We start from the raw sequence: 25,517 nt of genomic DNA, 5'->3' as shown, positions 1-25,517 counted from the left end.
ACCAGGCAGCACATGACTGCTTAGTGAGGACAGCGCCCCTAGCCCTCAAGGCGCTCTCCCAGAGTGAGGGTCACTTGAGGGTGTGGTACCCCCGAGTGACCCCATTCAGGGGGGGGCTCAACTGCGCGTGCCCTCGCGAGCGAGCAGCCGCGCACGCGTCCTCGGGCACGGCCTTCCCCCGAGTGACCCCACTCGGGGGAGCCGCGCCTTAGCGCGCACGGGTGCCCATTTGCGCCGCTGCTTGCGCGCACCCCTGCTTGCGGCCGCCCGTGAGCAAGGCCATCCTCGCACTCGGCCTCTCGTGCACTCTCCCGCGCATGGCCCCTTCGCACTCGGCCCCGTGCACCTGCGCGCACGGCCCCTTGTGCTTTCCTTGCCCACGTTTGTGCATACCCCCCCCCGAGTGAGGGTCACCCAGGTTGCTGCACTGACATCCATGTGCCCCATATTCTTGCGCCAACGCCTCCAAGATAATCAGCCTAAAACTACTCCCACGAGACTCGGTCAAAGCCTCTCCGAGATTCTTGCCGCAAAGCTCGGGACACGTGACACATGGATGCCCCTCCTGTTGCTATAAATAGGAGGTCACTTTCCCTCATTTGGTATGTAATCTCTCGCTCTCATATTTACACTCTTACTTTCGAGTACTCTACTTCTACGGTGATATAATTTAAGCATTGGAGGGTTCACGCGGGGACCTTCGCCCACGCCCCTAACTGATTCTTTTTCCAGCAGGTCACCCATCGCCGTTTTCACCCCGGAAGACTGATCCATTGCTCAGATACACCACGAGAGGGTTACCCATCGCTAGAATCGTCCATCAGAGGGTCATCCATCTACAGTTTCCCTTTCTACAAATTCATTGTTGTTACCCGGTAACAACAGTATCATATTTTGAATCATTTGATCAATCAATATAAATTTTTGAGCATATTAAAAATAGATGAAATAATTAAATTATGTTTAAAAATAAAATAAAATTATTATTAATTAAAGATTACGCTTAAGATAATAATTAGCATTACCCATATCATATATATCACATATACCATTATTGCCCTGCTTATGTTATTTTTACATAAAAACTATATGTCATCATGTCACAAGAAATTAAACATCTAACATGGGCCAGCCGGCCCATACCAAATTAACTTGATTTCCTATGGCTATTATGTATTTCTTAGTCATTATTTTAACCTTATAACTATTTTTTTTTTTTTTCTGGTTCTTTGTAACGTGAGAAACTTGAGATGCCAATTTAGTACACAGATAATATTTGACTTGAACTATTCCATCTTTTTTAAAACCCATAGTTCACCTAAGTGTATGAACATATTTGTTGCGAGTCGATTCCTAAAATCCAGTCTCTTGGATAGATATAAACGATTACACAGTTCTACATGGAATAAATGAATCCTCAAGAATATATAACTAGGGATATAAATGGATTGTCATGGGTAAGTGAAAAATAAAAAATATAATTTATACACATTTTAAATTTACACAAGTCTTTTACTTATTAACTTAAGTAAAAGTATTCAAATTTTAGTTCTAATATTAATCATAGTTGATTTTTTTTGTCTAATCTAGTTTGACACCGATTCAAAAGACCAATTATAGCCATTAAATTAGTAATAATTAAAGTAAGAGCTAACATGCATATAATACATAATATTTTTTTAAAACTTTTATATGTAAAGCAGGAAAAAAAAAAAAGGGTATGGACCAATTTGAATGGATCTAAAATCTTTACAAATTAATTCCAATATCAAAGTATTTGACCCGATCAGATTTCAAAGTAACACAACCTAATTCAAAATTTTCACCCGATTGATCACATCTAGCATATTTTTTCACCATTGTAAGGTCGTTATAATTGATTCTATTGAATTCGTCAACATACAACTTAACAGTTATATCTACTTATTCGACACTATATGTTGATTCTATTCTTTTGAAAAGGACGACCATCAACTAACAATTCTGCCACTACCAATGAAAATAACTAAAAATGTTTAAAAAATAAATAAAAATTCCACATACAAAAAATTGAGTTCTTCTTTCATCTCTAAAGATAGGGTGTGCTAACCACCCCATAATAATTAAAGTAAAAGGAAATAATCCCTTGGGGTTGCCTTAGTGGTTAGCCAGGAGTGGTGGGCAGTCTAAATTTTTTGGTTCGAATTCATTTTCTATGCAATTACTATGAATTAGAGTCATATTTATCTCCTTTATCGAAAATTGTAAGATCAAGCGACGAGAGTCCGCAAGAGAGAGTATCCCAAGTAAAAGGAAATCTATAATACATAATCTACTATATAAACATAACATCAGAGCCGACCCAATAGAGTTGAGGGTCTTAGGCAAAAAGATTTATTGAGGCCTTTGAGTATTATTTTTTTTATAAAAAAATAAATAATACATTTTTTTATACAAATATTTTATTATTTTATTAAATAAAAAAAGTTAAAATTCAATCAACTATAAAATATAATAATCTCTTAATGATAATAAAATTTTAATTAAAATATAATGTCTCAGAGATAAAATAAATAAATAAATAAACAACTTACTATAATAAATAAAGAAAAACAAAACTAATTTTTTTTAAAATTCTAAAAAGATCAGTGTGAGTAAAAAACTATACATTCATAATTCTCTTAATTATAGAAGGAAACAAAATAAAATATTAATGTAAAAAAATGTTTACATTCATGAAGGGAAGTTAAAAAGATTTATAATATTTTGTATTTAATTTTTTTAATAAAATATTTATTATTAAAAAAATAAAAATATATATATACATACATATTACAAACTTTTAAAATTTGAGACCTTCTAATTTTGGGGGTCTTATGCATATATGGTTTTAGGGTTGGAACGACCTTACATAACACATATGATATTTTTTAAAAACTTATATATTTAAAGTAAAAAATAAAACAAAAAAAAAAGGGTATAGACCAATTTGAATCAATTAAAAATGTGTGCAAATTAATTCCAATATCGATTGGATTGGATTGAGACGGAATGATATGAAGAGCCTTAAACCTAAGTCACCTCCTCTTGAATTGCACTTGGGGAAGCTGCAGCGAAAATGACAGGAGTTTTGGAGGCAGAAAGTGACAAATTATATATATGCCTGCCTTTAATAAGGACCTTACAGATTGATTGTTGGGGCATAACCCCTGCAACTACCAGCAATTAATTAATTAATTGGTACTCTGACCAATTAATTAAAGTTGGACATATATATATATATAGGTAGGTATACCCAATATATATATATATATTCGACAATATTACTCTTTATATATTATTATTATTATTTATTCGACAATATTACTCTTTATATATTATTATTATTATTATTATTATTATTATTATTATTATTATTATGTAGTTCATCCTGCAATTTGCAGATCGACTACTCCAATCTATCTGCATCCTTCACAGTCCCTCCCGCTCGTACATATATGCATGCATTAACATCTATAATTGAAGCTAATTGGGGCCAAATCCCTGACCCTAGCTAGCTAGTACTTTTTATATTTTTTAGTGTGCTTATTTAAGCTTTTTTCTTATTTTAATTATACTTAAGTACTTATATTTTTTAATAAATTTAATTCTTTCACTTTGATATTTTTTTATTTTTATTTTGATTCGAATCAATTTAAGTTATATATTTTGATATGTAAAAAAAAAAAAAAGTTAAATTGACTAAAAAGTATATATGTATAAGATTGTAATTGAAATATTAAAAAATTTGAATTATTACCTGAAAAAGGATCAAAATATGAAAAATAAATTAATTCAAAAATATAGATTTAAGAATGTAATTAAAATAATAAAAAAACTTAACATTAATCAGACGAAAAAACCTTAAAAATACATACACGGATTTGGCCAAGGTTTGGCGTTGGTCAAATGAGAAAGCATATTTCTAATTCTGCCACGGCAACACACACATATCATATAGGAATTAAAAGGTCGACAATTAATGGATAATGATTGGGGAACTGAAGAAACTTTTAAACTCATTTATATATACGAGTTATTTTAAATTTTTTATATATTAAAATATAAAAATTAAATTAATTAAAAAATAAAGATATAAGGGCGTAATTGAAACATTTCATATAAAAAAAGGGGTTAAAATATAGGAATTAAATAAACTAAAAAATATAAATATATGAGTATAATTAAAATTAACAATGAAAAATTTAAATAATTATATAGAAGTCGAAGATAGGTTCTAAAGTTTAAATAATATATATGGAATTCTTGTTGGGAAATAAACTTTCCATAAAAAAGTCACCAGAGATTCAAGGTATAAGATTGGTGTAAGCAGTGGATGCAGTAGAAGATTGAGTAGTACATTGACGGCAGGTGGGTCTAAGCCAAAGAGGTATGGACTTAAGGAAATGGACAGTAGACAGCAGTGGACACATGAATGCCCAAACATTTAATACCATTAGGAGCTATATATATATGCCTTGGCAATATATGTATATATACATATATATAGCCACCACAAGACAGCACAGCACAGCACAGCAAGCAGAGAGAAGATTCGAGCGAGCGAGCTAGTAGCTAGGCAGCAGCCAAGCCCAAGCCCAAAACAAACCCCAACACACAAACTCACACTGACTGTGATATATATATATATATATCTGTCTATACACATGCCTATATGAATATGAATGTGATAATATGATGGGGGTATGATGAATGAAGAGCATGTACATGCATATATGTTCGAGTTGCAGAGGTAGCTAGGTTTGGACACACAAGGGCAGAAGTGAAGCAGAAGGGAGACGATGATGGTGGGGGCATCAGAGAGAATTCACTGTGGTGGGGGGTGGGAGAGGAGCCGTACAGAATGATGCATATAGATGCAGGGAGAGGGAGAGGGAGAGAGAGAGAGAGAGAGAGAGAGAGAGAGGGGCAGTTCGGATTGAGAATAAGTGTGAAAGGCACAGGACAGGAGAAGAACAATAAATGAGGGTGTAAGAGGTGATGAGGCTTATGATAGCCCTCATGATCGTCACGTCGCTTTCATTCTCTTCTCCCAATAACTCCCAGAATTCCACGCCTCGCTCTTCTCTCTCTTCTCTCTTCTCTCTCTCTCAGTCAACCTCATATGAATGAATGAATGAAGGTAAATTGTGAAAGAGAATGGCTCTTCTCTTCTCTTGGGCTGACGGGCTTGCTTGCTTCCTCACTTTGTTCCAATTTAAACCCAACACCAATCCTTCTTTCTATCACTATTCGTCTTTCTCTTTCCGTTGTTCAATCCCTTTCTCTGAAACCCAAATACCCAGTGTTTCGGCCTCGCCTACTTAAACTCTCATTCCTACTCCAACTGTCTTTATTACCTTCATCTCTCTCTCTCTCCAACTCCTCCTTCCATATATATATAGAGAGAGCTCTTCAACCCTACGCACTCTTGACCTCCTTTCTTGTTTCTCATTGAACCCACAATGTGGATGATGGGATATAATGACGGTGGAGAGCTCAACTTGACGGATTCTTGCAACGGCCGGAAACTCCGGCCGCTGATCCCAAGGCCGACAACTTCCATCTCGGCCACCACCACCAGCAATGCTCCATTTTTAAGCCGGGTCCACGGTGCCGATCTTCTTTCCTTAAACCACCACCATCTGGGTACTCTTCTGTATGATAGTCACGTAATTTATTCGAAGTAATACAATGTTCATCGTGTCATTGTGTTGAATCCTGTGCTTCTTCAAACATTCAGCAGGTGTAACCGAGCAAAGCAAGAGAGATTTCAATACGACGCAGCAGCACCAGGTGGTAGTGAGCTCCCGCTGGAACCCGACGCCGGAACAGCTACAGACGCTGGAAGAATTGTATCGGAGGGGAACGAGAACGCCCAACGCGGATCAAATTCAGCACATTACGGCGCAGCTCCGGCGGTACGGCAAGATCGAAGGGAAGAATGTTTTCTACTGGTTCCAAAACCACAAGGCCAGAGAACGCCAGAAACGCCGCCGTCAACTCGAATCCGGCTCCGATGAACAACAAGGAACCCTTGAAAGGAAAGAATCAGGTATATAAAATTGCCTCAGTCTCCAATTTTGATCCACCCAATGCTATTGTTCAAGTAGCTGTAATACCCGTTGTTTGTTTGGATCAGATTGCTTATAATCACACACAAAAATTAAGATGAAACATCACACAGAAAATTTTGGCATCTCTGCAACCAGAGCTCGATCTAATAGCTATCTCAAACAAGAAAGTCACGTAAGAGTTGCATAATACATGAGAGAGAGAGAGAGAGAGAGAGAGAGAATGTTGGGTCTCTCTTCTGCTGGGTTTGTCGTTTGAGATGTAAAGTAGTGCAGATGTTCGATTTGAGATGCTTTTTTCCATTCCGTTGGTTGGTTTTGAGATGTAAAGTTGGGATCTTTTTGTTTTTCTTTTTGTCTACAGCAGGGCCTAATAGGACAGGTTTTGAAGCCGAGCAGACCAAGGGCTGCTGCTGGCCTCTCCCTACAAACTGCAGTACACTCTCAGAGGTATCTCTCTCTCTCTCTCTCAAGAAACCGCTTGCCGGCCAGCCCTTTTCAAATTTGGCACGCCAAGCCTACTCACTTTTTCAAGGACAATTAGAATCATCTAATCATGCAATAGTACCCACATGATTATGGCTTCATTGCTTCTATTATACACATGATTATCAGAAGGAAAGACAATCCAGAGGAAGTAACAAACAAAAGAAAAGCTTCGTTTGTTGGGAAATGAAAAGGGTTCTAAAGCTGCATTCCCCCCTTTCTGTCGGGGCTCATGTTGATGTTGTTATGTTATAAAACATGGATTAGGGTTTTTGGGTCTTGTGCTTTTTCTTCATTATCTCCTTTTACATATAAAACCCTAATATATATATATATATATATATTATTCTGTGCTTTTTGGGCACACTCAAGAAAAGACGAATTATCTGACCCCACTGGCATTTGGCTTCATCTCTTTAGGAGACATGAATCGTTTCTTGATTAGTGTTCATTTGGGGATTCTGATCCCTTAATTGATGCTGAAATTTTGCATGCCTTCTATCTTATTAGAAAACTGCTTCGATACAAATAAGGGCAGCGGCAGCAAGAGCTGCAGTCTCTGAATGTAGAACAGACGGATGGGTACAGTTCGATGGGGGAGAATTACCGCAGAGAAGGAGCTTGCTCGAGAGGAATGCCACGTGGCACCCCATGATGCACTTGTCTTCGTCCACTCCCCACCACCTCCTCAACATTACCACTTCTTCTTCTTCCACAACTGTCGCCACTTCTAAGACCCTAGAAACGTTGGACCCCAAGCTCGTCACGATCGGCATCCAAGACTCCAAAATCTTTTCGGCGCCTTACAGAGAATATCGAAGCCGTTTCGGGAACGAGGATGGCTATGAATCAGGCGGCGGGCCTTCTTCTCAAACCCTCCAGCTGTTCCCTCTCCGGAGCTGCGGCGACGGCAACGAGAACGCCGGCGAGGAGAACGAGGTGGCGCTGGCCGCCATGAACGCCAGCTTCAGCACCCCGTACCAGTTCTTCGAGTTCCTTCCATTGAAGAACTGAAACTCGCCAAACACAGGCAATATTTTAAAAATCATGCGTTCTTTATTTAAGTAAAAGGGTGGGTTGTGGGTTAGTTTATTTATGTAAAAGGATCTTGAATGCAGTGAATGGAACATTTCATGGAGGTGGGGGTCTGGTGCAACAGTGGTAGTATGAAAGAAGGTTGCCTTAAAACGCATTTGGACCATGTTGGTTGATTCAAAGATAGAGCTACCTTATTGTGAATATTGCAGGGCCTCTTCTGCCACAAGCTTAGGCCTTCTTCCAGTAACAAGATGTATCATGTTTGTGTGTGTTTAATGTACATCTCCCTCACACACAGAGTGAGAGAGAGAGAGAGAGAGGGTTTTCCAATGAAGAGGTCTAAAATGGAAATTAGATGTGAGGGTTTGACGTTGAAATAAGAGATCTGAATTGGGTGCTGAACACTTCAGTAACATGATACTTATATATATATATATATATATTGTATTTCAGCAATATATAGCTGTAAGAAATAAAAAAACTGACCCTTTCTAGTATGTTTATATATTTTAAAGCAGTGAGATGACATTGATGGCTGGTATCGATCGAGTGAAGAAGGAACACACAAAACAGAAGAAAAAGAAAAAGAAAAAGAGAAAGAGGGATGAGAGATTGATCAGCAAAGGTAAAGCATAAAAGAAGAAACTTGGAGTCCATAGGTTCCTCTCAATCTCCAGCGCAATGAATAGGTATTATATGCAACTAGAAAGAGTACTAGTTTTTGGGCACTAAAGAAAGAGGATAATTTGATGTCTATATATATACATATACGAATTGATGCTGCAGCAGGTTGATGTAAGCGGATCTTTTATGTCGCAAGAATCTCAATTTAATTTGACCCAAAACATGGAACCAATTAACTGATGATAATCATAATATATATATATATATGTGTGTGTGTGGCTGTCATTCCTTAAAAATATTGCATGGTTCACGTATGCCCTCAATGGTTTTCAGTGTTACTGGCCAGAATTCAGCGTCCTTCAACCTTTATGAGAGCACAAAACCCTAATTAACCCTTCGTTATAGCCAGCTTGAGCAGGCCCTTTAGCGTATGATCCGATTGAAATGAGTGAAGAAGAAGATGGACAGATCAGGGAATGACTGTAAAGTGAAAAGGACCCCTAATTTGGTCAATAGACAATGTGCTGTCTCTTGCAGGTCCAGGTACAACCAGAAAATGCTTCAAGCCAAAGGAGCAAATCTGCCACAGATTGATGAAGAGTTGTATACATTGTCAGGACATATACACACACACACTTACTTTCAGAAACACCCACAATGGCCAGATGATTATGATCTAGCTAGTTTGATGAAATATAAGACCACTGTAAATGTTTTGAGTGAAGTTCTTAGAGGAGTACGAAAGATTACTCTCTCTCTCTCTCTCTCTCTCTCTCTCTCCCTAGCTCTCCCTCTCTATATGTGTATATATATATATATGTCTGTGTGTATTGCTGTTGATGTCTTAACTATTGTTTCTAGTGATGAGAAAGGAATTAATAATATGGGAATGGGTGGGAAGAGAGAGTCCAGATATAGTGACAAGTAATAAGGGGGGAGGTGGAATGTAAGGGAATGAGAGGACGAAAGCGATAGAGCTTTGAGGGTGAAGGGTAAAAGGGATCTCTCTCTCTCTCTCTCTCTCTCTCTCTCCCCCATCTTCTCTGCAGGCATAGAGACAGCTAAATATATAAAATGACAAATGGGTGAAGCCTGGATTTGGCCATATTCAGGCAGCTACGTACCCACCACACACCCAGGGAGCTTTCCTGCCCCCATTGTAATTAAATCCCCACTCTCTCTCTCTCTCTCTCTTTCTCTGTGTTTAGTGTGTTTGTAGGATATGCAAAAGGGGGAAACCGGGGGAGGGGGATTGAACCCGATCGATGAGGTACTTTGATAGCTACTCAAGATAGATATATAGATGCATTGATTGTTTAGAGAGTGTCTTTGGGTACGTACGTAATAGCAAACTCTGGAGATTAATTAGTTCAGTGGAGTTTCATGTTTTGGGATCAATTAATGTGCCAAATATATACATTGTGAATCTTGCAATATAAGAGTATAATGAATTTTTCACCTATGGTATGGGGCTTGAGCTATACTATACTTCTGTGGGTTTAAGGATTGAGATTGGGCTTTACTTACATATGTGTGAGTTTTCATTTTAATATTTTTTTTCTGTAAATGAAAATAAATTAACAAGAAAAAACACATGAGAGAGCTTACAAAAATGCACATGGCCGGAGGCATAATACCCCGCAAAGACACATAGAACAATCTACAGATTAGAAGAGAAATCGAATCTGCTGCCAACACAAACAAGCAATGCAGATAGAAAATAAACTAAAAGTAAAATAAAAATATATATATATATATTTGTGGGAGAACAACAACGAGCATCCCATACATATATAGCGATAAAATTAAGGCACTAGAAAACATAATTAGCAGAAACTCTCTGAAAAATCATTGAACATGAGATCGAACAAGTGAGGAGGGTAATAATGAATATTGCTAGCCCGCCCACCCACCCACCCAAGGCTGATATATAAGTGGGTGTACATGTCGATCCAATCACCAAAACCAATCGCCTCCCATAATGACATATATGATACGGGAGAAACTTGTTTCTGATTATTATGACAACAACATAATTAAGGAGACCGCGCGCCTTTAATTAATTAGGCGAAGCTGAATGAATATGTGGGATAATCCTACCTACCTACCTACCATATATAAACCCTGTAAAAAATACTACTACTCGCAAACAAGAGAATCAGTACGTACCATCTGAAAAAATATCCCTGTTACTTACTTAGGTTTATATTATTATTATTACTAAATGTAATATAATTTAGCTCTTTTAGTCTCTAATAATAATTACTCTAAAGAATGAGAATTCCATTTGATAAAAGCAAGCCGGCCAGTTGAAGACTTGAAGTAGTCCCAAATGGCACAGCTCGATCTGCACATAATAAACCACCACCCACTAGTAGACACCACCACCGTCCTACCTAGACGGACACTCCACCGCCGTCCGATCCCCACCCACAATCCAATCCAATCCCTACCCTTCACACAAGACCCTTCAGGGCCAATTAATTCCGTAATTTCACAGCACCAAGAAGTTCACCCACCGCCGTCCGATCAAATGCCGGCCAATTTATACGGCACTATAAATATCGGCCACACTACCCTCCCCTCCCCCAAATTCAAGCCTAAGCACTTTTGACTTTCCAATTTTGCCCCTGAACCGAACCCCCCTTCCTCAGTCCAAAATGCGCGAAATTCTTCACATCCAGGCGGGGCAATGTGGGAACCAAATCGGATCCAAGTTCTGGGAGGTCGTCTGCGACGAGCACGGCATCGACCCCACCGGCCGGTACACCGGAAATTCCGTCACTCAGCTGGAGAGGGCCAATGTCTACTTCAACGAGGCCGCCGGCGGGCGCTACGTGCCGCGAGCCGTGCTTATGGACCTCGAGCCAGGCACCATGGACAGCGTGAGGACCGGTCCGTACGGCCAGATTTTTCGCCCGGATAACTTCGTCTTCGGCCAGTCCGGCGCAGGCAACAACTGGGCCAAGGGGCATTACACCGAGGGCGCGGAGCTCATCGATTCGGTCCTCGATGTTGTGCGGAAAGAAGCAGAGAATTGCGACTGCTTGCAAGGTTAATATTCGATCGCCATCCAAACCCTAATTGGATTGGAACTTGAATTTTGACGGATTCAAATTTGCAGGGTTTCAGGTTTGTCACTCGCTGGGAGGGGGAACGGGATCGGGAATGGGAACGCTTCTGATTTCGAAAATCAGGGAAGAATATCCGGATAGAATGATGCTGACTTTCTCCGTCTTCCCGTCACCGAAAGTTTCAGACACGGTTGTGGAGCCGTACAACGCCACGCTTTCCGTTCATCAGCTGGTGGAGAACGCCGACGAGTGTATGGTTCTTGACAATGAAGCCCTCTACGATATCTGCTTCAGGACTCTCAAGCTTTCCACCCCTAGCTGTAAGAACTCACGAGCACCATGCACCTCGCGGCCATAATTTTGTCCAGTCTGAGTCTCTGCTAACTCTAGTTTATTGCGATGACGCAGTTGGCGACTTGAACCACCTGATCTCCGCCACAATGAGCGGCGTCACTTGCTGCCTGCGATTCCCCGGCCAGCTGAACTCCGACCTGAGGAAGCTCGCGGTGAATCTGATCCCATTCCCTCGGCTCCACTTCTTCATGGTCGGATTCGCACCTCTAACATCCAGAGGATCCCAGCAATATAGAGCTCTCTCCGTGCCGGAACTCACCCAACAAATGTGGGACGCCAAGAACATGATGTGCGCCGCCGACCCCCGCCACGGCCGCTATCTCACCGCCTCCGCCATGTTCCGCGGCAAGATGAGCACCAAAGAAGTCGACGAGCAGATGATCAACGTCCAGAACCGAAACTCGTCCTACTTCGTGGAGTGGATTCCGAACAACGTCAAGTCCAGCGTCTGTGACGTTCCCCCGAAAGGGCTAACGATGGCGTCGACTTTCGTCGGGAACTCGACGTCGATCCAGGAGATGTTCCGGCGGGTGAGCGAGCAGTTCACGGCCATGTTCAGGCGAAAGGCGTTCTTGCACTGGTACACTGGAGAGGGAATGGACGAGATGGAGTTTACTGAGGCGGAGAGCAATATGAATGATCTTGTCGCGGAGTATCAACAGTACCAGGATGCCAGTGCCGATGAAGAGGTTGAGGACGAAGACGATGATGGCGGCACTGAGAACTGAAGGTGCTCTGGCAGTTTGATCCTTCGGATGCTCCGGGCAGCCATGAATCTATAGATTGTTGTATTTTCAGTGAGCGAAATTGTTATCTTTCTGTGTCAGGCAATAATATAAGATCTTCTCGACGTGATCTTCTTCTTCTTCTTCAGAAAGGGCTATATATATATATATATATATATATATATATATATGGACTCTCACTCCACTCCCTATGTGGTCCGTGTCAGGTTTAATATTACTTTAAAAAAAAAAAAATGATCGAGTTTTTTTAATATCTTTTGTTGTCGACAATAATTATAATTTAAGTTAAATATTTTTTAATAATATAAAATATTATAATAATATTAAATCTCTAAATGTTAAATACCTTTTATTTATCGACTTCTTACCCTTTTATATAAACAGAATCAATATATGTAAATAAAAAAGACTCCTCCTTTGTACATATAAAAATAATATTAAATATTATTTGATGACTCTTTCCTTTTAATTATTCGTCCTGTTTCCAACACATCTGTCTCGTTAATTTGTGGGGGTGGTGGTGCCCCCAGTTTTAGGCATATGCTGGCTTCGTATTGCAAGCAAGCCGACAAATGAAATGACCCCCAAATTCCCTTCCCTTAATTGTGAAACGCCCACATGTTCAAAGCTGGATCAATTTGTTCAAAATATATCTTATGAATTTCTCTCTTTTTTTTTACTGTTTTATGAGTAGTGAACAATCCGATATGTGTAATAAACAATCCGAAGACGACGTGAGACAGACACGATAGTCGTCGGTCGATGACCGATGACAAAGGGGAAGGGAGCAGTAGGCAAAAGGTCGAATTCTTGACAAGGACAAAAGCCAAAGGGTTAGATTTCGAGCTGGGTTTTTTAATTTTTCTTCTTTCTTTCATCTTGTCTTCTTCTTTTCTTCTTCAACGTGTACAATGGGTCAAAAATGATATCATTTTAAAATTCAATTATTTTTTACTAAAAAATCGAATTTTTTCAAAAAGATTAACTAAATTGAATCACATTTAAAAAAAATAATTTCAATTTATTTAATTCAGTTAGACCAAAATTTTGCACACAAAACATATCTCGTAAACAACTAATATACCTACCTTTCAAAGTAACAACCGAATAATCACCACCAAATTCCTTGCCAATGATATTCAGAATTTGTGGGCCCAGCATAAATAATTCACATGTGGATTGCATTTGAAAAGAAAAAAAAAAGAGACATAAAGATTAGAGGTGTAACACAATCCTCAAGTCTCTCTCTGGGATCCCAACAAATAGTAGTAGGCTATTTGGTAGCTAAAGCCTAAAGGAAGCCATTATCCAGTCTTGGTTCATGAGATTTTTCTTCTCCTTCTCATCACATTCGAAATTAATTCGTCTTCTTCCTCAGACACCTGGTTCAACTCATTTTGATGGCAGCAGCAGTGGAGCTATCGCCATGGAAGGGACACAGAACCCCTGCTTCTGCCACAATCTCTTACCACTTCAATCCTTCTGGAAGCAGAAGAAAGATCACCCACCTCACCATTTTGTCTTCAATTGATCCCTCTTCTACTTCTTCTTCTTCTTCTTCCTCCACTTGCAGGAAAGCTCTGAAAAACAGGTGTTTGGAAATCCGCCACGGCTGTGATTCCACTTTTACAGTTTCTCATGACAAAGGCAGAATCACTTTAGGAGAAGGATTGGGGGAGAAGGTGACAGTGATCCAAAAAGATGGTAATTCGATCAGGTTCAGAAAGATCAGGAGCATAATCTTGCTCAACATCATCACCATTGTATGGGGTATGTCACTCAAATTGGTTCTCTTTGATTCATCATCTTCTCAATTTGTACAAATTCATGGACGATAACAACAACAATCTCAAACCTTGATCAGGTGAGCTATATAGGTAGGGCGATTCGTACGAAACCATACTAAATGTTACTGTATTATTCTGGTTCATATTTGCAGCGAGTGACATTCCAGTGCTGAAAGAGGTTGAAGGGTTCATGGACCCAGCAGAGTTCTGTGCCGTAAGATTTGCCATTTCAGCCATTCCATTTCTGCCATTTGTGTTTCGGGCAAGAAACGATGCCCAAAGCCGAAACGCAGGAATGGAGTTGGGGCTGTGGGTTAGCTTAGGCTACCTGGTTGAGGCTCTTGGCCTACTCACATCTGATGCTGGCCGGGCATCATTCATTTCACTCTTCACAGTATGCACTTTATAACACTTAAGCTACTACTACTCGCCATTATTTGTAATGGTATAAACGCTTGATACGTTATGTTGTCGTCCTTGACGGATAGGTAATTGTGGTTCCATTGCTCGAAAGCATGTTGGGGACAATGGTGCCTGCTCGCACCTGGTTTGGCATTTTGATGTCTGTTTTAGGGGTAGTAATGCTGGAGTGCAGTGGCTCCCCTCCAAATGTAAGCTCTGTTTCCTTCTTCTTCTTCTTCCAGGAATTTTCTTTTTCAGCTTAGAAAATGTGCATGATGCTCTCTGCATGGGAAGGAAAATCTCAGGATTCGCCATTTGAAACAATGTTTTCTTCAGGTTGGGGATCTTCTGAATTTTCTCAGTGCCATATTTTTCGGCATTCATATGCTTAGAACAGAGCAGATCTCAAGAAGCACAAAGAAAGAAAACTTCCTACCACTTCTTGGATATGAGGTCCGTAACTTTGTTTTGTGAGTTTACCCAGTACACGTTCAAAAAAGTAGTGATTTCAAGTCCTCTATAATCCTCAAATTCTTTTTTTTTTTTTCATGATCGATTAGATCCCAAGTACCATAGATTTAGGTGTTAAATGACGGCAATAATAAATTTTAACACTAGACATACCATACAAATAATCCTTTCTAGAATTATTTGTTCCCCACATATATCTATTATATTTTCTGTTTATTTATCCTATAATAGATCTACATTGGATCTCACCTGAATCACCCCATCTATCTTCCTGAGGAAGAGTTGGTTTCAAACCTCGGCTTGAATAGAAGGAGTAAGCCATGCTAATGTTCTTCCGTTCCATTTCAGGTTTGTGTTGTTGCTCTGCTATCCACAATTTGGTGTCTTGTCGAGGGATGGTTTGATGGTGTCAAAAACTATGACGAGGCCACGTTGTGGGATTGGATGGTGGTATTTCCATGGATTCCAGCACTCTACACTGGAGTTTTCTCAACCGGATTCTGCCTCTGGGCCGAGGTAGTGACCCTTACTTCTCATTCATAACATATAAAGTCACCTCACCGTTCATCGGATACCCACATCGTCTGAGCCACACAACCTGGTTCGGGTATCTAGATTGAGGTGAACTATTGCCTCCAAAATTCACTCACTTTCCAAAACTCTTTATGGTCCGTATTTGTGTGCACAGCTTGCTGCAATGCATGATGTTACAGCGACAGAAACAGCCATCATTTACGGGATGGAGCCGCTCTGGGGTGCCTGTTTTGCGTGGTTTCTTCTTGGGGAGAGGTGGGGTATCGCAGGATGGATTGGGGCTGCTCTTATACTCGGTAAAGATTTCACTCGTCTATACTAATTTTTCTAGACAATAATATATCAAGTCTTAATCCTGTTAAGTAGGGGTTGGTTTTATACCGATCTTTTTCCTAAAGAACTTCAAGCTTTTAAGCTAAAACAAAAACCATATCCCAAGTTCTTCAGTGTGTCCTGTCTTCTCTCCTCTCTGCTGAATAATTGGGCTTTGCTCCATGGTAGGTGGAAGCATAACTGTGCAGATTCTTGGATCTTCCCCAGATAAATCTGGAGAGATTGCACAGAGCCCTAGCAAAAGTGATATCTTGATGGTCTCAAATGGTGAAAAACTGCAAAAGGGCCTCTCGGCTTCACCAGTGGTCGTCAGCTCTAGGAAGGATGTAATTGACTTATTAAAGTAAACTATTTTACATTCGGATATCAAGTTAATGTACATAATCAGCCTTTCCCTTGCACAAGGCTTCCCGCTTGCTTTGCAAGGGTGGGGGGAAGGGTCGAATTTCTGCGCCGAATTGAGTGCACGGGTTGAAAATTATGCACACTTGGATACTGCTCTAATCTTATAGGGCCAAGGTGAAAAATGAGTCATTTGAAAATGGGATTTCTCATAATACAGATATAGCATAAATTGAGTGCACAAGCTAGCAATTGAAATGGCCAAACCAAGTAAATAAAGCTTGCTGTGTGAACCAGTTGAACTTACCGTGCATAAAACTATTGATTTTGGGAAAGATTTGTGAATAAACAGCAAGTGATATAACAGTAAGCAGTGCGGATACACTGAGGGGTCAAGGATTGAAACAGTAACCAAATCGTGATTTATTCATGATAAACTGAACTTTAAATTCCACGATTACACAAGAGATAAAGGTGAAGATCGATCATCCAACCAACCAAGCAATAACCTAGACGCAAAACTAATGCTAGCACAAGACTGACTAATGAAAGGGTGCTCGATGTTTATTCTAATACTAAGTTCTTGATCGAAAGCACTAACGTTACCACCAAAATAACAGAAATGTTGCCGGGCAATCAGTTTTTCTTTGCAATGAACAGGCCCCACCTCTGCTCGCCAGAGGAACTCCTCATCAGCTTCGCATTCCAACCACTGACTATTTCATTATAATCCTCCTGGTGATCATTTGATAAGCAGCAATCAATAAAATGTGCGAGTGACGATCAGTAATTGGGTGCAAACAAAAAATAAGAGATGGTGACTAAGCACATACTTCAGAGAAGTCTTGGATGAATGATTCCTTATCCTGCTCAGTTGAACCTAATTCTTTCTGCAAAACTTGTATGAACTAGAAGCACAAAGAAAGAGAGCTTTAGATTAAGAAAGCCCAGTTAATTGTAAGCTTATTTCAGTCTGCTGGCACATGTACGAGAAGACAAACGAATAAGAACCTGATCTGTTCGATCCTCTGCAACAACCTCAACGAAACCAGCATCTCTAAGCATCTGTAGATAATCAAAGGAGGAGAAGAGAGCTTGAGTCAGGAAAAAAGGAGATGGAGGGAGGGAGTAAATAAGAGATTTTGTATATGACTATACCTGGCCATATGCTTCTACAGTGTGGAGATCGTAACCTCTTTGCTTGATGTATGCTGCAAATTCTGGAGATGGAGGTCCATCACTCTTGCAGTAATCACTTATAAGAACTTTTCCTCCTGGCTTCAACCACTTGAGAAAGGATTTGAACAATGCTGGTTTATCCTGAAAGTAGATTACTCATAGTTAAAGTTTTGAGGAAACTATTTCCTAGGAAAAGCAAAATAAGCAAAATGAAAATTAGAAACCAGTCGAAAGTAATCGAACCTTAAGCTATAACAAAAAAAACTCAATTATTCAACAAAGTGGAATGACCCAACAAACTTTCAGATGGTAATATAGTTCAGGCCAAGATGAGGTTGAGCTCAAAACATCATCTCCGATCTCTTTCATCTCCCAAAGACTTAGGAGATAAAGGAAGCAAAAGTAATTAAGCAAATATAAGATATATTTGGATTGGTCCAGAAAACATCTGACCACGTCAACTTTTTCATCTCATCTCATTATATGGTGAAACTAGATGAAAAGACAGGTTGAAAAGCCAGCACCCCCAACGTTAACAAAATACTGAAAAGTGGATGTTCAAAAACTAAATAGCAAAGAAAGTAGAGATGCACATTACCTGAATGTGGAGAATGGTGTCGCGGCTGTAGATCACATCAAATGAGTTGTCTGGATATGTTTTCTTGGTGCAATCAGAAACCTCAAATTCAACAGAACAATTAAGCCCAATTGCCCGTTCCAGAGCAAATGAAACCATATTTACAGAGAGGTCAATGCCAACAACATGAACATCAAAGTTCTCAGCCATGTAAAAGTCACCTCCACCAATACCACAGCCTACATCCAGGACTTTCTGGCCAGGCTTAAGATCCAGCCTCTTAACAAATTCTTTTGTTGTCTCTGCAAAGTCCAAATTCATTATGATAAAGTAAAGTACATACATTAGTAACAAGTGATTATCTTTTTATCAACAGATCAAAAAGTTACAAAAAGAAGGTCCATACATCTTGGAAGAATAAGTAAAAGTGGCAAAGAATTATTGGTGCAAATTGATATGAACCAGACTTGCAAGCAAAAGGGTTGTTGCTTGGCTCTTCTTTGCTGATTGCATTTCCTTGTCATTTATACTATCTCATCAAAATGTACAAATGAAAATATAGATATATCAAAATACTATGGATATAATCTTAATAATAAACCCCAAAATAGAACCCTTGGATAACTGAAATATGACAAGAAAAGGGTGGTTATTGGAAATCAGTGGAAGAGACCTCAAAACAATTACAAAGACCACAATCAGTTTTGGTTAAGGCAAAGCGCTTGAACCACTACTTAATGGCTTTGATATGTTAGAAGCTCAAATTTTGTTCATAGAAGAAACTAATTGTTTAAATTCACTAAGGTGCTCACACAGCAATGGAAGTAGCTAATTACATGCCCATCCAATAAGAGGTAATATAGATCCTACCACTGCCAAAGATTAATAATACCCTCACCCATGTGTAGATATTATTTGTTCTTTTCAGATTTATCAATCAAAAAGAACTGCAGAAAAGACTTATTTAGCATCATGACCTACCAATCCCTCCCGTGCTCACAAAACCCTGTCCAAAAACATGTTCATATCGCAATATGCCATTAGGTTTATACTGTACAGTATCCAAGAACTGCTGGAACCCTCTATCATCCTCAGTACTGACTTTCTGCCACATCCAGCAAATCTGCATAATACAAATACCATAGATGCATCTTCAATCACACATATAAAGGAATAAAATGAAAGGAACCACATTAAGAGGAGCAGCCAAATGAAGTACCTGATTTTGGTATTTCTTTTTCCTGACATAAGCTCCAATGCATTTGCAGCCAACAAGAGAGAGTTCAAAGGACTTCCCTGAACTATCACGCAGAAGACATTCCTTGAAGACCTGCATCCAACAAAAACAGAAAAAGGAATGTAGCCAACTGGGAACAGGTAAATTTCTGCATGGAGAGTGCGTAGACATCTATATGCTATATATTTAAGTTAGCCAACAAGAAGTACAAGAACAAATTTAGATAAGCTGAAGGTTGGCTTGCGAACAATATAAATCTAATTCTAATCACGTGCAAGTTTTGATCCTTCCTCTGTAACTAAAGAAAAAGGGTAAAAATATAGTAGGGAATTTGAACAAAAATTTCCTGAAGACAAGCCATATTAGGTCAAACAATCACTCAACATGATTAATTTCCATTTAAGTTCAATAGAGAAAGTCAAAACAGCCTATAAAAACAAGTTGGCTATCTTTTGACTATGTAAACTCCACATCTAGAGTTACAAAAGATGGCTACCATGCATTTGCTGATGAGCAGTTACCCTAATCACTTGAAGAACAAGCTTTCTTTGACAAGCTCAAAGAAAAATATGTCAAAAAAAGGGGTTGTTCTAAAGTAGAAACCTTTGTGTAGTATCTGAGCTCCCTGTAATGAGTTGGGTTGCTCCTTCGCTTGCTGTCTCCAGATCGATGGAAACATGACTCCCTGAAGAAAATATATCCACCAACCTTTAACCATTTTACCATTCTTTCTGCAAGGTTCTCCACCTTCAGTGAACAGAGAAGGGTAAGATCATATAGAGAATGGTAAAATAATACTCTAGTTATGCTAATGCAAGCAAAAAATGTAAAGAGATTAAGCATAAATTATAAGTGCCACATGCGACCTGTCTTAAAGCATTAGAGCCATTGTTATCACATACCAACAATATCACTACTTGGCACATGCCAAACATAAAGCCAAAGAAGTACCACGGTAGCAATACAAAATGCTCAAGTAGAAATTGGAAGGTATGACGCTGTCCATTATCAATTGTATAATGACAATGCTACTAAATCCTCAAATGAATGTGTTAACAAAAAGCAAGTTCACCTCTTTGTCTGACAGATACATCAGCAACCAGTTTGAGAATACTAAGTCCATGGATTCAGCTGAAAAATTTAGCTCTGGGGATGTGACATCAGCACACATAAACTTCACATTTTTATAATGCCCATTGATGTTTTCGTTCTGCAAGGTGGGCAATCAATTATCAATATGCACAATGAAACCAGAGAGGAGGGAAGAGCGCAAGTAAACATAGAAACAAGACGGGAAAAATATAAAGAACAAAAAAAAAAAAAAAAAAAAGAACAGATTGTTTTCCAATTTCCAAAGATATTCCAAACTATACTAGTTATGATGGGTTCCAATTACCTTCTTTATCACACTTTCAACGAAGTCCAAGGCAATAACCTGACCAGCCTTCTTAGCTAATTCACCAGTAAAACGACCAATGCCAGCTCCTAGTTCCAGAATTGATTTTCCTTCATATGGTGGAAGCATACAGAGTACCTGAATGAGTTTGGAAATTTTAAAACATCTTACAGTATAAACGAAGTATCTAAAGCAGAAGTACTATTTTGTTATTATTGTTCTCCTGTTTCTCTTTCAATGAGGCAGGAAGAAGTAGGCCGTATTTAAAATCGGACTGCCTGAATAAATCAACAGAAACTGAGAGAGTGGACTACTAGCAAAGGCCAAGATGAGAGGATATTAAAAGGTCAAAAAGACAAGTAAAATGGTTCAAAACTTGTGTGTATATGTGTATGCATTATAACAATGAAGCAAATAAAATAATTCCAACCCTCCAGACATCCCAAAATGCCTGGAAAATAGACACAAAGTTACCAAGGAGAACATAAATGTTCACTGTGATTACAAGATACAGGAGAATGCCCTTTCTGAAACATCTTAACATTGAAACATCTTAGTATAAAAGGTCTAAATGAACATCATTAACTATAATGTTAAGAAAATCAAGCAATGTGAATTATCAATCAGCACAAGTATACAACCTTAACATACTGGAAATCAAGTGCAGAAAAAAGCTTCCGCAAGTTGTTTTTTCAAGAGAAAATTTTGGTGAGGCACAGGGACTGGTATGATAGTGATGGTCCAAGTTAAACAGACAAGATGCAAGAAGTGACCTATAAACTACGGATATCACAAATACTAAAAGTTTCAGCAACAATAAGCGAAATAATTGTTACCATATGTCATTTATTTTGCAGGACTCAAAAGGAGTTGTACAACTGAATACTGACAGTCTAGAAACGACCATGGGCCAAGTTTGCCTCCTAGAAAGGAGATTCAACTAAAGCACCCAAAAAAGACTGCTTTGAAATCAAACTGATACATCAGCTTAAGAAAAGAAGCTTCAACGCAGAGAAAGTTACATTCAGGAATTATGACTCTGAGATGCCAACCAAGTAATGCTCGAGTTCAACATCCACACCAAAGTAATTAAGGTATCAGACTGCTAAGATGGGACCAAATAGAAGTCTTTGATCTTGAACTTGTCTTGAATTCACAGACTGCTTGTGTAATTGATCCTACCAATTTTGAGGAGAAAAATATTTGAACTGTGATTTCTTATTGGTCCATAATGGAAGCAGAGGGCTTGAGCGCCAAGCTCACACCCACTGCTAATCTTGTTGGGGGCTCAAAGAACCCCTGCGGTATTAACCCCCATACCATTGAGAATTAGGACATCTGTACAACTCAAATGTATGTTTTTTATTTTCTTTTGTAAGCCACACGAAGTATGCTCTGACAGATTAAGTATGATTGGGATTAGAGTTGCAAATTTCTCTCTACATTGCTAAAGAATTTTCGTAGACATAGTAAATTTGTGTGTCTCCTATTAGAGTGTGTGTATTTGTGATGTCATTTTAGTATTAGCTTTAGTATGTTAGTTTAGCATAAATACAAAACATTGTAATCAATTTCATTTTGGGTTGAATAATAATATATCTTCTTCCCCTTAGGGTTTCTCTCTCAGAATCTAATATCTCCCTTTAGTTTTCCTATCCCTTGTCCTCTCTATATCACTTTAATATGTGTATCATAGCGCTATTATGCATGCAACTAGAATAACAAAGAGTTATTCCGGGATAAAATTTTGGAATAATTATAAAACCAACCTAAGGTTTGGCAAATACACTTTCTACTAAACTTATTTTAACTTTAAGAAACCTACTTTGACCATTTTTAATCTAACAAAGATCTACCTAAGGTGTAGATCTTCACAGAGGATAATTTTAAAGATAAAATAAGGACGCCCTGTATTCATCAAACAAGAAGCCAACCAAATCAATAGAAATCCAGATCAAAAACAATAAGATCAGAAATGAGAAAGACGGAGAGAGAGAGTACTTCGGGTCGTTCTTCTTTATCGAGATCAGCGGCATTGGAGTCGAGCATCATCGACTCAATAGTAAGCTCGGCGGAATGCTCCACCCAGTAGCTCTTCTGAACCTCGCGCTCTTGTCCTTCAAAATACAAATCACATTGTGAGATTTTCCTTCTATAGATGAGAACTCTCAGTCACTACCCTCGCTAACTAATTTCACATCCAGAAATCTGTGTGTGGGTTACATTGTGAGACCTTGCACCAATTCAAACGAATAGCCAGAGAGAAAGAGGCGGAAATCTGACCTTTGGCCGCCATTGTTGAACGGTTGGATAGATATCGAGAGAGCAAATGGGTTTTGATCAGATCGGAAAAAAAAATGAGAGGAGAATTGGGGGGGGGGGGGGGGGGGGGGGATTTAAGACCCTCGACGGCTACGCGAGATCTGGAGAAGGTCCTTGATCTGCGGTTGTGGGCTGAACCTTTCTGCTGCATCAAGCCACCGCCCGTATATCTCTCCCGGGGGGGGGGGGGGGAGGAGGAGTTAAGAACCCTCGACGGCTACGCGAGATCTGGAGAAGGTCCTTGATCTGCGGTTGTGGGCTGAGCCTTTCTGCTGCATCCCGTATATCTCTCCGGGGGGGGAGGATTTAAGAACCCTCGACGGCTACGCGAGATCTGGAGAAGGTCCTTGATCTGCGGTTGTGGGCTGAGCCTTTCTGCTGCATCAAGCCACCGCCCGTATATCTCTCCTGGCTTGGGGTGTGGTGGCGCTACCTCTCCCTGGCTGCTTCGTGGTTTAGGCGCCTGAATCGCTTGTATTTATAGAGTTCGGACGCGGATTCGGAAGCGGCTCAGATGCCGCGCGCCAGGACGGACGGCTGGGATTCGCTGCAAATCAAACGAGCACGCCTCCTGCAAACTATTTTACCTTTTCGGGACACCACCTTAACAATAAATTGTTAGCATCTGAACTAGTAACTAGTAATACTAAATCTATAAATATTTTTATGACTACAAAATAATAATAAAAATATATTTACAAAATTTACATTTATTATTAATTTTTTAGTGTGAAAAACTCGAGAATCCCAATCAATATATAACCTTCAACAAAGATTATTTTATCTCTATACAATCCATGGGTCGACACGCTCTTTACTTGAGTAGACGAACAAGTGAGTCATGGGATAAATTCTAGACATTGATCTCTTTAATAAATATAGATTACCAAAAGTTACTCAAAAATAAATTTAATTTCACAATCTTATGGTAACCTAAACTCTCAAACATATATAATGAATTATCTACACTACCTTAATGTGTTTATTTTACATTTACATTTATTATTAATACATAATAATAAATATTATTAATTTTGAATAAAACTTTCAATTCCATTACTAAAATACTTGAACTATAGTCGATAGCCTATGACAATTTTGGTGATTTGTCACAAAATATGTTGTATTTTAATTTAATAATAATACTCTACGTCATAATGCGAATCAATTCTATGTCGATTTTTGAAAAGTAGTTTACATGATTGGATAAAGTTCTATAATTCAATCTATCATACAAAAATATCTAAATGATTAATTAAATTTTCCAAGACGTGAATGACAATGTCAGCCTCTTCCTAGGTTGCATAGTAATATAAATGAAAAATAAATAGGATCCAAAACAAAATCGAGAAAATGACATTTTTTTTAAAAAGTAGAAAACATAAATGCAAGAAACAAGTAAATAAAAAATATAAGTACCTTTTTGTAACTATAAGTTTTAATTTAAAAAATTATAAAAAATAGTTATTTAGTATAAAAATAAACATAAATTACATAATGCATTCAAACAAAATCTAAAAAACAAATTATGGAAACGCATTTACATCTCTAATTTCTTTGTGGACGGAATTGTATTTTTTAATATTTTTCTAATATTACAAATTATCTTGAACCATTTTTAAAATTACAAAAACACCTCGAAAGTGTTTTTTGATGTTTTGAAAATATCAAAACGATAGCTCCAAAACGTTTTCATGCATCATAAACTTTTTTATCCCCTTAAATTTGAATAATGACAGATTTAAAAGAATAAGAGTAACTCATCCGAAAATCCATTTAACAATTGTCTTGAACAAATAACACTCTTGAACTAATTAAACTATCACCTTGATACATGAACCATTCAAATATTAAAAAATAATTTAATTAAAAATAATCCAAAACATTGTTATCAACTATGAAAATATTTTAATAAAAATCCCAAGGCTAAGGCTTTGGTGATTCATGGCCATGATTGGGAGAATAGCAAGAAAAGGCGGCCACTGGGGTGGCGAAGGGACCAAGTTTGGTTACTATTTAATAAATTAATAAAAGATTAAATTCATATTTTCATTTTTTTATAATTATTTAAATATTTAAATATTTTAATTATATTATTGAATCTGTATTTTCAAATCAAGTTCATTTCTATATTTTGATATTCTTTTTATATGGTAATATAAATTTTTTATTATTTTAATTATACCCTATATCTATATTTTTGATTCAAATTAATTCATATATTTTGATACATAAAAAATAAAAAAATAAGATAAATTAAATTTTTTTATATATTAAATTATATAAGTTAAATTAATTCAAAAATTTAGATACTTAGATGTAATTAAAATAATAAAAAATTTAAATTATCATATGAAAAAAATAAAATATAGATATAAAATTAATTTAAAAATATAATTAAAATAATGAAGGGCTAAAAAAAATTGAATCCAATGGCATTCGGCCAGTAATAAAATATCGACCGGCTTGTTCAATCAGTGCATGTGGCGAAGGGCCAACGAGGAGACAAGATCAATTGGATCT

General features: G+C 38.2%; 4 protein-coding genes across 6 annotated transcripts; 3 read left to right on the top strand and 1 right to left on the bottom strand.

Moving 5' to 3' along the window:
* Positions 1 to 5,162: 5,162 nt before the first annotated feature.
* LOC127795342 (WUSCHEL-related homeobox 1) lies at positions 5,163 to 7,815 on the top strand. Of its 3 annotated transcripts, none has more exons than XM_052326958.1 (4): positions 5,163 to 5,667; positions 5,765 to 6,073; positions 6,457 to 6,542; positions 7,089 to 7,815. In XM_052326958.1, exons 1-4 carry the CDS (start codon positions 5,484 to 5,486, stop codon positions 7,590 to 7,592), a joined length of 1,083 nt encoding a protein of 360 aa, XP_052182918.1. In that variant the 5' UTR covers positions 5,163 to 5,483; the 3' UTR covers positions 7,593 to 7,815. The 3 variants fall into 3 exon arrangements, with proteins under 3 accessions (XP_052182918.1, XP_052182917.1, XP_052182916.1); XM_052326957.1 differs by having other exon boundaries at positions 5,762 to 6,073; positions 6,460 to 6,542; XM_052326956.1 differs by having other exon boundaries at positions 5,762 to 6,073.
* A 2,810-nt stretch (positions 7,816 to 10,625) lies between these two features.
* Positions 10,626 to 12,518, top strand: LOC127793752 (tubulin beta chain-like). Its single transcript, XM_052324457.1, has 3 exons — positions 10,626 to 11,294; positions 11,365 to 11,634; positions 11,723 to 12,518. The coding sequence occupies exons 1-3, from the start codon at positions 10,901 to 10,903 to the stop codon at positions 12,394 to 12,396; spliced, it is 1,338 nt and encodes a 445-aa protein (XP_052180417.1). The 5' UTR covers positions 10,626 to 10,900; the 3' UTR covers positions 12,397 to 12,518.
* Positions 12,519 to 13,678: 1,160 nt separating this feature from the next.
* Positions 13,679 to 16,333, top strand: LOC127793751 (uncharacterized). The gene is made up of 7 exons (XM_052324456.1): positions 13,679 to 14,184; positions 14,354 to 14,595; positions 14,690 to 14,812; positions 14,940 to 15,056; positions 15,423 to 15,590; positions 15,763 to 15,904; positions 16,110 to 16,333. Exons 1-7 carry the CDS (start codon positions 13,815 to 13,817, stop codon positions 16,286 to 16,288), a joined length of 1,341 nt encoding a protein of 446 aa, XP_052180416.1. The 5' UTR covers positions 13,679 to 13,814; the 3' UTR covers positions 16,289 to 16,333.
* A 349-nt stretch (positions 16,334 to 16,682) lies between these two features.
* Positions 16,683 to 23,485, bottom strand: LOC127793750 (phosphomethylethanolamine N-methyltransferase-like). The gene is made up of 12 exons (XM_052324455.1): positions 22,956 to 23,485; positions 22,674 to 22,789; positions 20,673 to 20,810; positions 20,349 to 20,486; positions 19,880 to 20,023; positions 19,259 to 19,369; positions 19,021 to 19,162; positions 18,061 to 18,341; positions 17,442 to 17,603; positions 17,295 to 17,348; positions 17,117 to 17,191; positions 16,683 to 17,018 (listed from the first exon to the last, which is right to left on the bottom strand). The coding sequence occupies exons 1-12, from the start codon at positions 23,143 to 23,145 to the stop codon at positions 16,920 to 16,922; spliced, it is 1,650 nt and encodes a 549-aa protein (XP_052180415.1). The 5' UTR covers positions 23,146 to 23,485; the 3' UTR covers positions 16,683 to 16,919.
* Between the last annotated feature and the right edge of the window lie 2,032 nt (positions 23,486 to 25,517).

This window comes from Diospyros lotus, chromosome 2 (genome assembly GCF_014633365.1).
Source record: "Diospyros lotus cultivar Yz01 chromosome 2, ASM1463336v1, whole genome shotgun sequence".
Lineage (NCBI taxonomy): Eukaryota > Viridiplantae > Streptophyta > Magnoliopsida > Ericales > Ebenaceae > Diospyros > Diospyros lotus.
Note: the sequence above shows the minus strand (reverse complement) of the source record. Positions and strands in the feature narration are given on the sequence as shown.